The 14,128-nt window shown below is 35.9% G+C and overlaps 1 protein-coding gene across 2 annotated transcripts in view; it reads right to left on the bottom strand.

Annotated features, from left to right (window-relative positions):
- Positions 1-151: 151 nt before the first annotated feature.
- The window catches only part of SEPTIN7 (septin 7), a 61,936-nt gene continuing 47,959 nt past the window's right edge, over positions 152-14,128 (bottom strand). The window contains exons 8-14 of one of the 2 annotated variants that reach the window (XM_090142293.1): positions 13,571-13,667; positions 11,967-12,018; positions 10,947-11,072; positions 6,742-6,762; positions 4,075-4,210; positions 1,710-1,849; positions 152-1,181 (exon numbers count right to left, since the gene is read on the bottom strand). In XM_090142293.1, coding sequence (XP_089998419.1) covers positions 1,142-1,181; positions 1,710-1,849; positions 4,075-4,210; positions 6,742-6,762; positions 10,947-11,072; positions 11,967-12,018; positions 13,571-13,667 — 612 coding nt within the window. In that variant the 3' untranslated portion in view covers positions 152-1,141. The remainder of the gene's footprint in view (positions 1,182-1,709; positions 1,850-4,074; positions 4,211-6,741; positions 6,763-10,946; positions 11,073-11,966; positions 12,019-13,570; positions 13,668-14,128) is intronic. The other variant, XM_031590463.2, reaches the window with a different exon arrangement.

Raw genomic sequence — 14,128 nt, 5'->3', positions numbered from 1 at the left:
AGCTTACAGGCATTTTCTGTGCCTTAAAGTGATTCCTCAGACAAATCAAAGCCAGATGGCAATCATCTCCGGATGGAAGAAAAGTCAAAGCACTTCCCAGTTTAGGTACTTGGCTACACAAGTCCTTTAAAACTGCTGACACAGCACCGTGTAACATCACAACATTGTTTATTATGTGACTTTTTACAATACAAACAAAAATACAGAAATGCAGTATATGAATACAGCTAAATGCGAAACGGTGATTTCTTTTTCTTGAGGCCATATTCCCATTTCTAGTAAAATAAAGAAAGACTGCACACAGGTAGAAACAGGTTGGTAGTTAACTCCACAATTTTGCCTAGAAATGACCTATAAATGCGTTTTCCTGCTACTTACCATAAAATGTAAAAAGGGAGTTAAAGGAAAGATTTACTCACTGGTTCCTACCATATGAAAGAAGCTATACTCTATTTAGGAGTGCCAATATATGGAAAAATATCTAAATTAAATGTTATTACAAAAATGAAGCAGTAATGAGATCCTTCTGGCTAAAGAAGTTACTAAATGAGAATAGCATATATTTAAAGAATCCAAAACATAAAAGGGTTGTTATAAAAAGCTTAGGTGCACTGTAAGCCTACAACTTCTGTTTTTCCATGTGTACTTTTAAACAATGGAAGTGTCAAAAATAGGGTCAACTGTGTTAGACTAAATTACATTATTGTATATGCTGCGCTGAATGGAATTCTTGTATTACAATGATAGGGAAGCATCATTTGCATCATTATTATGGCAATTTATCCTGGCTAAAAACCGTCTGGAGTCCTTGCATTTCAGTCTCCTGTAAACCGTCAAACCACCAGCACATGATTGTACAACAGTAAAATGTTTCCTTTTGCATTAAAATGACGTCTGTTTAAAAAAAAAAGAAAAAAAAAGAAAAAAAGGTACTTAGAGCTGTTACTTTTCCAAGTACACAACACCCTAGACAATTCAAGGCATCTCATTCTCCATCAAAATGAACAAAAATTTGTCATGCTGTTAAATCCATTACTATGGATACAACTGGTGCAAAATTAGTCAAACGGATCCAACAAACACTGATGTCCAGGCTGGCATATTGGCAACTAATACATAACTGGTGGTCAAAGTGATGCATTTAAAATATCTTCCCTTTCTTCTTATTCTTTTCCAAGGTTCTACAACAATATTAAAAAAAAAAAATGTTAAATATTGAATAGAATACAAGTTGTGTGTCTTTTTCATATACAGATTATGCATTCTGCCACATCTCGCAGGTTGTGATGCACGGTGTGAAAATTTATATCAAACTACAGCAAATATAGTAAAGTAAACTTAAGCATCCATCACAGTATTCCCCCAGCTATGGACTACAAGATTTAAATGATTAATTCTTGAAGCCTCAGCTCTCTATCCTTCCATAGTCCAATAAAATCTAACTTTCAAATACAAGTAGTTTTTTTTAAGATAGATCTAGTTATGTATGAAGACAGTGTTTTTCCAGATTAAAAACATGCTTTAGAAGCTAACAATATTCCCACTGTGTCCAATACTTTGTAATTAAGTGCAATTTAAGATTTCTCTTGGATTTTAAGTGGTATTTGCACAATGGTCAAACACCACTGACCATTATCAGTATGGAAGTTGCTTTTGAACAGAAAGCTACAAAACGTATGCTGTGAACTGAAGAGCAGGAATCAATTTACCTGGAGGAATTCTGTTGTTCCAAAATACGTTGCTGAGCTTCCCAGTTTGCTTTCTCATCCTCAAACTGGCGACGCTTTTCCTCTAATTCTTTGTGCTGAGCCTCCAAATTCTTTTTCATTTGCTCGTGGCGTCGCTGCAGCTATAGAAAAAGTCATGAATGGATTCAGTAAGGACTCAGAACACAACAACTATGCATTTACAGCAACAAACGTCAGCAACTAAAGTGAGAGTGCTGTAGTTTATCTCTAGAGAAAGTAATTCTTCGACCAAAAGCACTAAGGTTAGAAGTACCAGTAACAGATTTAACCGAGCAAAAAAACAAACACCAAAAGCCATCACATCTCAGAGCTCACAGAAAACACTGCAGATGCTTCCTGAGTTACAAACAGGAGTTGTGGGCAGTTAGATGCTGCAAACAAAAGTAATCAAGAATATTTGATACCTGATGTACATGTTAAATTACAAAACATTGAATATCAGTAATGCATCAGATAATAGTATCTCACTGTTTTCATCCTACAGCGTTAACTACGTTAAGGGTCTGTTTGGAAAAACATTATTAATTTATTGGTTTATTCCCTAATTAATATGAATTAGTACTAATATTACTAATGAAATGAATTAGTAGTATTATGAAGGTGAGTTATCTGCACTGTCAGTACAGCATAACCAGTCTCTCCTGGACACTTCTGTTGGTAGGAAGTGCAATCAAATGCCCCGAATGCTAGAATGGAAAAGCACTGTGAGGAAAAGCAAAATCCCATTCCAGTAGTCTAGCAAGTGTTTCTAAATGAGATAAATAGAAACACCTCTTCTCCTTCTATCTTCTGAGTCTTTGTCTTACACAAACCCTTCAAAACACTTCTTTAAAAAAGCTTCAAACTCAGAATTATCTACTGTCTACTTTTGAGCATATAGAAATATAATGAAAAATTATGAAGTTAAGAATGGAGGAGGTAGAAAGAATGAATTACACAAACAATTAAAAACTGATACAGAGGGACACGACTGGTGAAAAAGCCAGGAAATAGTAAATGAAAAACAAAAATAAGAGCTTTCTTCCCCTTGTTTTTAATATCACAATTTCACTACAGGCTTATTGCCACAGTACTCTGTAGAAGCCAGAAGTATGAATGAGTACAATAATATTTAAGACAAAAAAATAAAACAAATTAAAAAAATCAAGGTACTTAAACAAAAGGAACCCTAGGTTGATGGTTTTGTTCTGGGTTTTATGCTTTGTTTTTCCCCTCCCTCTCTCTGATGCAGTAAATCTTGGCTCTTTACAATACCCAGACTGGCAAGCATTTCCAACTACTCTGCCAAATTTCCTCTTTCCCTCAAATCTGAAGCCAAATTGTCTTCAGGAACTTTGACAGTTTTGAACTCCTCTACTGAACAGGGAGCCTACAAACAGGAGGGGAATCAACTCTTTGAAAGGGTTGATAACTGCAGGACGAGGGAAAATGGTTTGAAGTTGAGGGAGGGGAGATTTATGTTGGATGTCAGGGGGAAATTTTTTACAGAGAGAGTGGTGAGGTGCTGGAACAGCTGCCAGAGAGGCTGTGGATGCCCCATCCCTGGAGGTGTTCAAGGCCAGGTTGGATGGGGCCCTGGGCAGCCTGGTCTCGTATTAAATGTGGAGGTTGGTGGCCCTGCATGTGGCAGGGGGTTGGAGATTCATCATCCTTGAGGTCCCTTCCAACCCTGGCCATTCTGTGATTCCGTGAACTCCTTGAGAGAAGCTGCCTCTTCAAAACTTAACATTTCTTTTCTACCTAAATGCAATTTTATACAAATCTCTTAGAATGAGCACTTCAAGAGGTGCCTGAAACCCATACAAATTATTGCACTGTCAGGAGTTCAACTGGATGAGACAGAAATTAAGAGTTAAATATGTGTAAAATTCACATACGTTCAAATGACACAGAAATACTGCCAACAACACACACTTGTCTTTTCACCTCATTACTTTCATTTGGATGCTCTTAGACATTGTACCAGCAATTCCTGAAATGCTTCTTCAGTATATGAGGCCAATTGTTGTTACTAAATCAGCTTGTGTAAAACCATGAAAGTCTCAAGAACATTAAATACAGTGAAGAAAACAGGTACAAAATACTCCAGGAGGGAAAAAGTGGATAAGAAAATTATGAAGTACTGTGACAGTGAAAATAAAAAGAACATGTACGTGACTGTTAAAATTACATTTTAAGTTTGTGCTTACACCATTTCAGCCAAGACAAGAAGATGGTTATTAAGAATAACCAAGTTTTCTTTAACCACGAAATGCTGGAAGACCTTGGAGAAAAGAGCCATCTCTGTATTTGCTCAGCTTCAAGGATATTTAAGACATTTGATTACCTCAGCTTCAGAGTCCTTCAGTTTCTGTACTTTTTCTTTGACTTTCATCTCAAACACCTGTTCCATTTCCATCTCCATTTTTTTCATTTTGGCTACATGCTCTCTCCTTTCCTCCTCCATCTGTGCCAATGGGCTCCTGCCATAAATACAGAAGAAGTTAGCTAATCACTTTTTTTTCCTGTTCTGTTAGGGCATCTGCAAGAAAAACAAGATAAAAATGCTGAAGCACTAAAATTAACAGCACAGCTGTATGCACAGCTAGCTTAAATTATTTTGTATTATTTTATTAACTATTATGCTTTCTACAAAACACATTGCATACAGTATCTCTCCCCCAGCTGATATATCTTGCATTAAAATTAAAGAAGCTCTTTTTTTTTCTTAAATCTTAGGTAAAACCTGGTCATGCATAGGGAAGAAATCAAAGTAATAAAAAATATTAGCATCTTCCAAGTGATCTTCAGGCATCTTGTTCTTTCCAGTTCAAATATATGCAAAAATTAATGGACAGAAATTTTATGTAGAACAGCTTAATAAAAATTTTAATGGTGTTGCAGACAAAAGTCTCAATTTCTCTCTAAATTTTCACTGTTCAAAGTGATTGTAAGTGTCAAGTTAGCATTACAACTGTGTTGAAGGTGCTGGTTTATAAGGAGTTAACTGAGCAAAAAAAAAAAAGTTTTGGGCAACTGAGCATCAGTTATTCATGAAGGTGTTAATTGGATGACTTGACTCTAGAAAAATACTATTAAACAATAAAAATAATGCAGTTTTTTTTTCCTTGCTGAATTTTTTAAGATGTATGTAAAGCTTGTATCTCACATTAAAGTGATACAAGTTTTAAATGGCAAGTGTGACATTAAATACCCAATAAAACAGGGTAATTTATGATCCAGTGATAACTTGTACACAGTCCTATCAACAGACTTTCCTGCACTTCATCAAAGAACAACTCCTGGCCTTATTCCACATCTGAGTAACTGTGGCTTTAGAAAACATCAGTTTTAACCATTTCAGTGGTAAAAATGGAGAACTGTTGAATATATAGGGAACTGTTACAATCAACAAGCAGGGGGTATCTGCTGTAATTATGCAAAATTCACTCAGACTGGTAAATTATAAATTGGTGGTGGCAAATCTGCACTCTACCAAAAATGCTTTTGGTTTCAGTGCTTAAAAACAAACAAAAAAAAACCCCAAAATATTCTTTAAAAACAAAACATTCTAAGAGGACATCTAATTGAGGAACTTCCAATGATGACTGAAATAAAATCAGCAACATCTGTTTTGATTTAGTTTGTCATTCTTAAAGGAATGAGTATATATACCAAATTGTCAAGACCTGTTTGGACTGTTAATGGCTCAGTTTACCATTATGATTTATATTCAACAGCTAACCACAAAGTGAAATTGAAATATGTCACGTCAAGGTCACATGAATGGTTTTTTAAATACTGGCATTTTTAAATATGCTTCCAAGGTGATAATTGAGGGTGGTAAGGAGGAAGAAAATGGCTCTTCTATTATAAAGGTAATTTAAACCTGAACTTTTATTTGCAAAATTTGGAACAAACACGCAGAATTGAAAGTGATCCTCAGTCTAATTCTTACTTTAGCCTTATAAACAGCCAACTGATAGCAACTTTTGTCAAGGAGAAATTTTGTTTAAGCATGGGTCACATATAAAAATACACAAAAAATGTTTCACTGAAGAAGATGATGAAAGAGAAAGTAAGGAGCAGTATTTCTGTAAGGTAATCTGCTGTCAAAATCAAACTATTCAACTGTTGTTATTTTTTAGGATTATGAAGTTCTCAAACATGTCTGCTCTTAGATTAACCTGGGACAGAGCTGGGAGCAGTACTGTCCTGCTGCTGACAGCCTGGCAGTCTGAAAGGGATGTCATGCAAGCTGTATTTGATAGAGTGGCAAAAAGTAGTCTGCATAGAAACTCTGCTGAACTAACAAGCAAACATTTATTGTTTGAGATCTTTTCAACAGAGGTCACAACTCGTTTTTTGTTAGGGCTTAAGTACCTGCCATGGGTTTACCTTCTATTTCAGGTTAAAATAATGCAAATATGTTGAACAAGTAAGAGCTCATACACACAGCAAGGATGTAGAATGTTCTGTTAGATCAGTTAAGTGTATGGTAACACAGCCCTCTGTTAAAAGTGGAACCTCTGCAAGCCAGTAATAAAATAAAACCATGGTCAGAGAAAATTAAAGTGACTGACTTCTCAATCCAGTGAAGATGGGTAAATTTACAGGTAAGCATGAAAATTCCACTCATTCTTTATTAGCATCTATTAATAAGATGGATCTTTAAATGGAAACTGGAAGAATTTCGTAATTTATGAGCTGAAACAGCTCTCTACTCATTATTAAAATTTGACCATATTTGTTTTGAGGCTTAGCCAGGAAGTTTCTAAAGAGAAAGAACTTTACAGAGATATCTGTCACTGAAAATATTTATTACTTCTCAAAGTTTCTATTAGCATAGCTTTAGAACAACAAAAACAGCTAGGGAAGGAAAAAAAAAAAAACAGTGCCAAGAGTTGGAAAACAGAAAACTGTTTTGAATTTGAACCATTAAACAGTAAAATCCTTTTTGTGTTTAAAGAATTTTTGTCTAAATTTTTTTGGAAAAATTTAAATGACCACTTACATGCCTTCAACTGTGTCAAATCTAAAAAACAAAAAATACAGAGGCTTAGCTTAGCATGCTTAAATAAAACCACAAAACCAAAAAGCAGTAATTTAAAAAGTAAATTCATTATTAATAGATTCCTAAAGCTAATTATGTGCTCCCACAAAAGCAAATTTTTTTCCACACTGAAAGGAAAGTGTTAGTTCAAGCTTATTATATTTAAAATTCAGTTAGTAAGTCACTACACCATGTCAATATTAATGCAGATTTGATGTGCAGATATTTTCAGGAATAGTTTACCTACAATACGTAATGCTCTTAAAGCAATTTTAAATATTTTAGTGACATGAACAACCACTTGCTCTAAACAAGTTCTATAAACCCAAAGCCATATTGAAGCTTATATACTCGTTAAAAGATTGTCACCTAGTAAAGGTAATTACGTTAAAATCAAGCTTTAATGTTCCTGTGCTGCAAAAAAGAGCACTTCAGTCAATGGCCAGCAGAGGTCTCACAGGAGGTTGTGCTCAGCTCTGCTTCACTGCTGCTGTTACTTCCTTCCAGCATGATGCTTCACCCTACCTTTCCTTCTTTCTGGTGAAAAGGAAGCAGAGAATCTTGGTGTTTCAATAAGGCTAACAAAATATTGAGAATATGGTCAAAAGGAGTTAGTAGTCGTCTAAGCTAGACAGTTGGAAGAATCTGTGCAAAATTGTGTATTTTGTGACCCACTGTGCCAGTTGATTGAACAGAGGAGTAACCAGATAAGGATCATCTTTACAGTGTACAACATGACTTTAAACCCACTGAAAACATCAACCTCATATAGCAAACTGTAAAGATTCATCAAATTGAGAACTGCAAATTTTCAGAGCAAAAGCAAATTTCAGCATAGTGCTCATGTACAATTACTGCAGAGTGTTATTCATATACCTGAAGATTACCCTTGATGATTTATTTTTAAATTAAGACAGAGATTATCTCAACAATTTGAAGAAATCAGACACTAAACACAAGAAGGTAACATCATCATGGTGCATGCTGCAGACTGCTCTTAGGCCAACGTGTCACCTGTACAACAGCTGATTACAGTTTCATTAAAGCAAAGGAGAGAAGTGAAAGAAAACTGCATGGAACACATTGCTTCAAGTCACCCACACAACACTCCTATGGTGCACTTATACTCATTTTCACATTTGTACTTTTGTTTAAAAAAAAAAAATGTTAACTGTTGCATGTAGAATAAATATCTCTTAAGCTCTTTATTTCTAAGGTGAAAAGGTCAAGTCAGTCTTCACCAGCTGCCAGGAGGAGATGCTTTTGGAGAAGTCCCAGCACCACAGCTCATACAATCTCTTACATACACTCTCACAGTTTACAAAAGGGACAGCAGCACAGGAGTTTCCAGAGCCAGAGTTTGTATCTGTGTTTAACAGGATGCTTGTAATACAGCCAGACAGCAGCAGAGCCAGTCTCCATCCTCAGATAGAGACACAGGATCTGTCTCCCATTAAAGAATCAGATTTCCAGAGAGCAAGTTCAATATTACTCCATTTTGAGGCAGACAGTTCTTTCAAAAAGCAAGCAAACACAGCATTCCTCAGGGACACACAGATAAAGCATTAATATTTATTCCTCCTCCTTGTAATTAATTTCCAGAAAGACACACATGGTTACCAGGAAAGTTTTCTTTATGCTGTATCAACTATCATAGATTCAAATGTACAAAAGCACATCAACACCAAAAGAAGCACATTAAAGCTTAAAAGAAAAAAAAGGATGGTAATTAAACATATGGATAAGGCAGCAAGAGAAGAATAGCATCAGCTACTTCATAACCACTATGTGCACTCATGATACTTTTAAATTTAAGAAGTCACCCAGAGTTTGAAGAAAATCTCTAATGAAAGGTTCAAAATACCTGTTACAGGTTTGCTGTCTTTCAGATGGATTAATCTAACTGATAAGTTATTCATTGAAGGAAAAGGAAAAAAAAAAAAACCAAAGCCAATGGCTAAATGTGCCACTTGTATCTGCTCACCTCAGAGATTCAGTGCCACAACGTTCCCAGTGAGAAAACTGGCTTCAAAAGGCACTTCTAACTGTCAGGAGTTTGGTAGGACAGCAGAGTGATTGAGACTGCAACTAAGCATGCTTCTGAAAGCAGAGTAGTTCCAGGTATTTGGAGCATAAGCTCCAGTGAAAAAAAAGGTACAGAGATGACCTCAGTAACTGACTGGCAGAGATGGACAATGCAAATGGTTTTGAAATTGTTTGGAACTGGTATTCATGCAGAAATGTATCTCATGTTCACAGTAAGGGAATAAAAAACTTTTTTTTTTAAACATATGGTACCTCAGATATGAGCAACAGACAAAGCTCATAGGTACAGGCTAACAAAAATATAAGCAGGCACAAAACACAAGAAATGGGAAGCATTCTTACCAAAGTCAAGATTTTTCTAAATCTAAGCAAGCTACTGAGATTGGGAAAAGGAGACAAAATGCTATGAAACACCATATAAAAAAGAAAATCAAAACCATTTTCTCTGATATCCAAAACTGCAATTGAAGATGTTTTTCTTTTTCAGTACAGTGAGAGCAAACAGAAAAAAGAAAGAAGTGTAATAACAGCAAATTAGATGATCCTGAGCAAGTGAAGAACTTTTTATTCTGTGCTGTCATTCACACATGATCACCTCGGTGAAGAGAAAGGAGGCTCCAGTTCTTGCACTCAAGTGTGTTTCCTTCCCTGCTGCACTACTTTGTTCTGAAATGCACAAGCTGCCTCACATCCGCCCCACTCTTTTCCACAATGACTACATACCTCATTTAGTAATTTCAGTTCTGAGAGCTCCTCCCCTCTCAGCCCTAACACTGCAGTGCTATGAATAGCTTGAGAAAATTCTAACACACTTGCTACACATCTCCAGAAGCTCTGAGTTGCAAATCAGTACTGAGATGGCAGTGAGAAGTTAGCACTGTTACAGTGTGTATCTAAGTGTATAATCTAAGATTTGACTCCACTACAAACTTTACCTGAATTTCAGTACTGTTTTTGAAGAGTTGATTTAACTGACACATTCCATCCTAGTTTTGTTAATGCCAAGCAAGGAAGCCTCATTTTCTCTCATTCTACATGCAACTACACTGTGCTCACTTAACTCACTCTCTCACTGTAACTTTCAAAGCATGAAGATACTGTCAAGTAGAAAGTGCTTTACTGAAAGAATGGCTTTGAAGCGTTCACACAGATGAAAATAACAGCATTTTTCATGTTAATGGTGGGTAGCTTTTCTTTTTTCCTTCCAGGAAAAACAGCTGTAATTTAGCATATCACGGGCTGAACAGAAGAGCATCCTGTAATTTGGTTGAGAAATTTATATCTAAATATGTCACAGGAAAGAAGAGCATCACTAATTAGTAATAATTTAATCATTAATTATTGTTGATATGTGTAGAACTGAGAAAATGCTTATACTTAAAAATGTGGCTATTTTTAAATAGCCTTGTATGTGAAGAATACAAGAAAGCTTGTTTTATATCTTCCAATGATTTCATCAGGTTGGCAAACAACTTGCTGTCAGAGGCAATCAAGATGAGGGTCAGAAAGCAACAGCCACCACCCCCTGCACTGCAACCTTACTCCCACAAAAGATAAAGATGTTGCAATAATTTCACCAACACAACAAGCACCCCTTGAACACAAAAGCACCCTTGAAGCAGCCAAGGCTGCCATTCAAAAAAAAAAAACAAACCAGCAACAGTGTCATCGAATGCCAATGGCCACGATTTTTAAATTAAAGTTTCTAAGCAAAGTATTAACCCACTCTTCTCTCAGAAGTTCCCTGTGTTGATGATTCAGCATTCCTAAGTGCCCAAGGTAGCATATATTCAAAAACAGAAACAGTAAGGCAGTAAAACTTTCCATTACGCACCACTGATATGTAACTTACAAACAGAAACACCAAAAATGTTTCCTCTTCAGAACTAATTCCAACTAAAACTCATGGTTTTTAACCTGTTCAGTTAGATTGGCACAGATCTTAGTGAACAAAACAAAACCAAATAATGAATAAGCCAGAAGTGCAGCGTTCAGACCAGGATGCAACTAAAAGGTAACTGGCTCAAGAATAAAAAAGCAAAATAAAAAACTCCCACAATAAAACCAACAACAACAACAAAAACAGAGCAAACAGATTAAAGAGCTGAACAAGAACTTACTTTGTTAGCTGCCCTTTATTTTTATTGTTGTCAACACCGTTGTATGTAACAGCTGCCAGTTTTCTGCTTCTGTAGTTCTCATAATGTACATTGTTAGTGACATCCTTCAGGTCCTGCATATGAGTTCTGTCAATAAGTGAAATTTATCAGCTTAGTGCATAAACACAAAATACTACCTGAAAAAATATTACATGTGCCCTTTACAGATGGATTTAAGCTACATTCCTCCATATCCCACAATGTCATCATTCATCCATTTAAACTAGAGCTGCCCAGACAGCAAAGTCATAGAAATATCAGGTTATTTTCCACTGAGCTATCTTAATTTTGCAGTTATTCCAAACGTTATGTGAGGAAAATGAGAGTTCTGAGAATAAACGTGCAAGTATATGAAGAATAAATAAGATAGCTGGACATCACTTGTATAGTAGGTACTCATAACTACAGCAGGCAAGAAACAAGCCAAAACCTTCTCGTTTCTATCTTTCAAGTGTGCAAAAGATAAATGTAAAGTTCAACATCAACACAAACATGAGCTTCCTCTAGTATTTTCCCATCATCACTCTGAAGAATAGTGAAGCTTAAAAGTCAAACTAGTCATTGTTACAGCAGGTGAACTTACTGAACCACTGTGAATATAGGAAGAAAAGCCTCCCAGCACCTAATACCAAAAACACAGGAGTCTTGCTTTGGAAAGTGCCAGAAATGAAAATTTTAACAGATGCCTGCAAATAAGTACACATCAACACTAACAGACAACTTGGATTTATATGGTGTATCACAACTTAAGAACAAATAATCAGGGAGAGAGGATTACTTAAGAAACAAAACACCAACCCACTAGCATCACTTACCAGACATGTGGTTAAATGAGCTCTTACCAAAACTGAATAAAAGCTTACACTTAAAAATGAAGGGTTTCTATAAATTCACTAGTTCAAATCCTTTTTTCCTCTGATACACGAATTTCCAACTTGTTGTACATCTTAGAAAATCTGATGTTACCCAGAAGTTGCTTACCTTATCAACATGTTCCTCAGAATTGTGAAGTCACAGTGTTCCCCATTTTCAACTGTAGAAAGAGATGAATTTTTTTTGTTAAGACTCCAACCAAAAAACGTGCCTTTCTCAGAGGTAAGGCTTTTTAGATATCATCCACATTCTATACTCATTCCAACAACAGATCTCCTCCAGCCTTTTTTCACTTGCACGATACATGCGATACCAGTAGGAGAGCATTAGCAGCACAACTTGTATCAGTGCATCCTGCCAGCCGAGTTCTTATGTTCCTTGAGGCCATACTACCACAGCAGAAACACAGTTTTGTCACTTTCACCATCTTTATGATCCTTTGGAGGCCCAGTCGGTACAGTTGTGTGATTAAGGAGCAGACATTAACTGAAGACCTCAGCCTAGATCCAGCTATGTGCAAAATCTTTATTAGGCAGACTTTGTGAAGGCAGTTTTTCCCTCCAACACCACAAAGGAGATGCAAAGCCTTCATCTGAATTTTCATGCAATTTTGTTATTCACCAAATAAGCAAATGAAGGCTGTACATTTAATTTTGCAAAGCCATTTAAGACGGTCCTTTTAGTTAGGCTGCAGTTGTTCCCTTTCAAAAAAATCATACAATCACTTGAGTTTGAAACATTTCTGAAGTTTGTTTTAAAATAAAGAAGAGCTGCACCATTTTGTACATTTCAAAACACTAACGCAAGAGCCTTAAAATAAAGCTTGATCCATTCTGGTGCAGCTGGTTTTTACTTTGTGCCAAACCTCATTTCCTGCCAGACATGCACTTCAAAGAGCTACAGCATTGCTCTTTAAAGTACTGGTCCATACTGTGCTTGGTTTCTTTGCTGTTTTACACTGCATTGAATTTATAGTCCTTTGAAGGCAAAAAATGTGAGAAAAACCTTCTCTTTATTCAATACATGCAGACTATGAAAAAAAAAAATGCAGACATCATATCATCAAGGAGAACAACACGAGTTTATAACCTTTATTTCTCTATCTGGCTTGGTGCAAGCTTTATTTTCCACGTGTCATTTCAAGTAGGTGAATAGAGTTAAAATACAAGTAATGGTTGCCAAAAGAACAAGCCATTATCTTAAAAACTTATTTTCTAGAGTAGCAGAATTTTAAATGAACACGAAAAAGGGAACTATAAAAACTACTCAATTCAATACTAAGTACCTTCCTGCTATTATTCCTCAGCAATTAAGAGGCAAACATTTTAAGAAAAAACATCTGTCCATAAATTTTAAGTTGAACTTATGCTAGTCAAGCACATCAAATTAACATTTATAACATGAACATCCTGGAAAGTAGAATTCAAGAAATGAATATATTTCATATAAAAGAAATTAAAATAAGGATACTAGAGAAGACTTATTTTAAGCCTCATCTTACGTAGGAACTGCAGTAAGTTAAAGGTTTACAGTTCCTCAGTGAAACTTCAACAAGACTCTGCTTGTGACATTATGTGTTGCTGAACCTTTACCTTGCTCCTGTCAGAATAACAAAAAATAGCATACTCAAAAACACATTAGCCCTTATTTGAAATGCTTCATTTAATGTCCTAATATGCTTCAGATGGCTACAAACAGCAAGAAAGCCTTACCTTCTGCAACACCCCATGGGTACTGTCTTCCTCTAACTCTCTTGCCATTGACTTCAATGATTGTATTACTACCTACCACAGCCAGAGGTAAACGGTCCTACAACAGAAAGCATTGCTTTAAGAGAAGTCATTCAACATTTCTAATGCAGATAGCAAAAGCACGGTCATGTATAAACTAGACACAAGGCAGTTCAGTGTGGTGACACAGCAATGCAGTTTGCCCAGAGCACAAGAACATTTGTATTTCCTAACCTCCAAGTAGCTTATTACACTTTTTATACACATGCACACTCCTTTGAAATCTGTAGACTGACACATTCTGTAAATCTGGCTAAGATGTACTACTGTTGTCTGGTGAGCTAAACAGGCAAAACCATTTCCTATTTAATCTTCTTGCACAGAAATTATTTATCAACTCCTATTGCCACTGGCTACAATGATTACTACTTAGACTAGATTGTCCTACTCAATTTTCTAAGATTTGCCAAAGAACTACTTCAACTTCTTGTTTTCAGCTGAATCAAAAGATCTCTCAAGTGTAACAAGCAAAGCAGCCAA

Source organism: Phasianus colchicus, chromosome 6 (genome assembly GCF_987193195.1).
Source record: "Phasianus colchicus chromosome 6, bPhaCol1.hap1.1, whole genome shotgun sequence".
NCBI classification, from domain to species: Eukaryota; Metazoa; Chordata; class Aves; order Galliformes; family Phasianidae; genus Phasianus; species Phasianus colchicus.
This window is presented reverse-complemented; position numbering and strand designations above follow the sequence as displayed.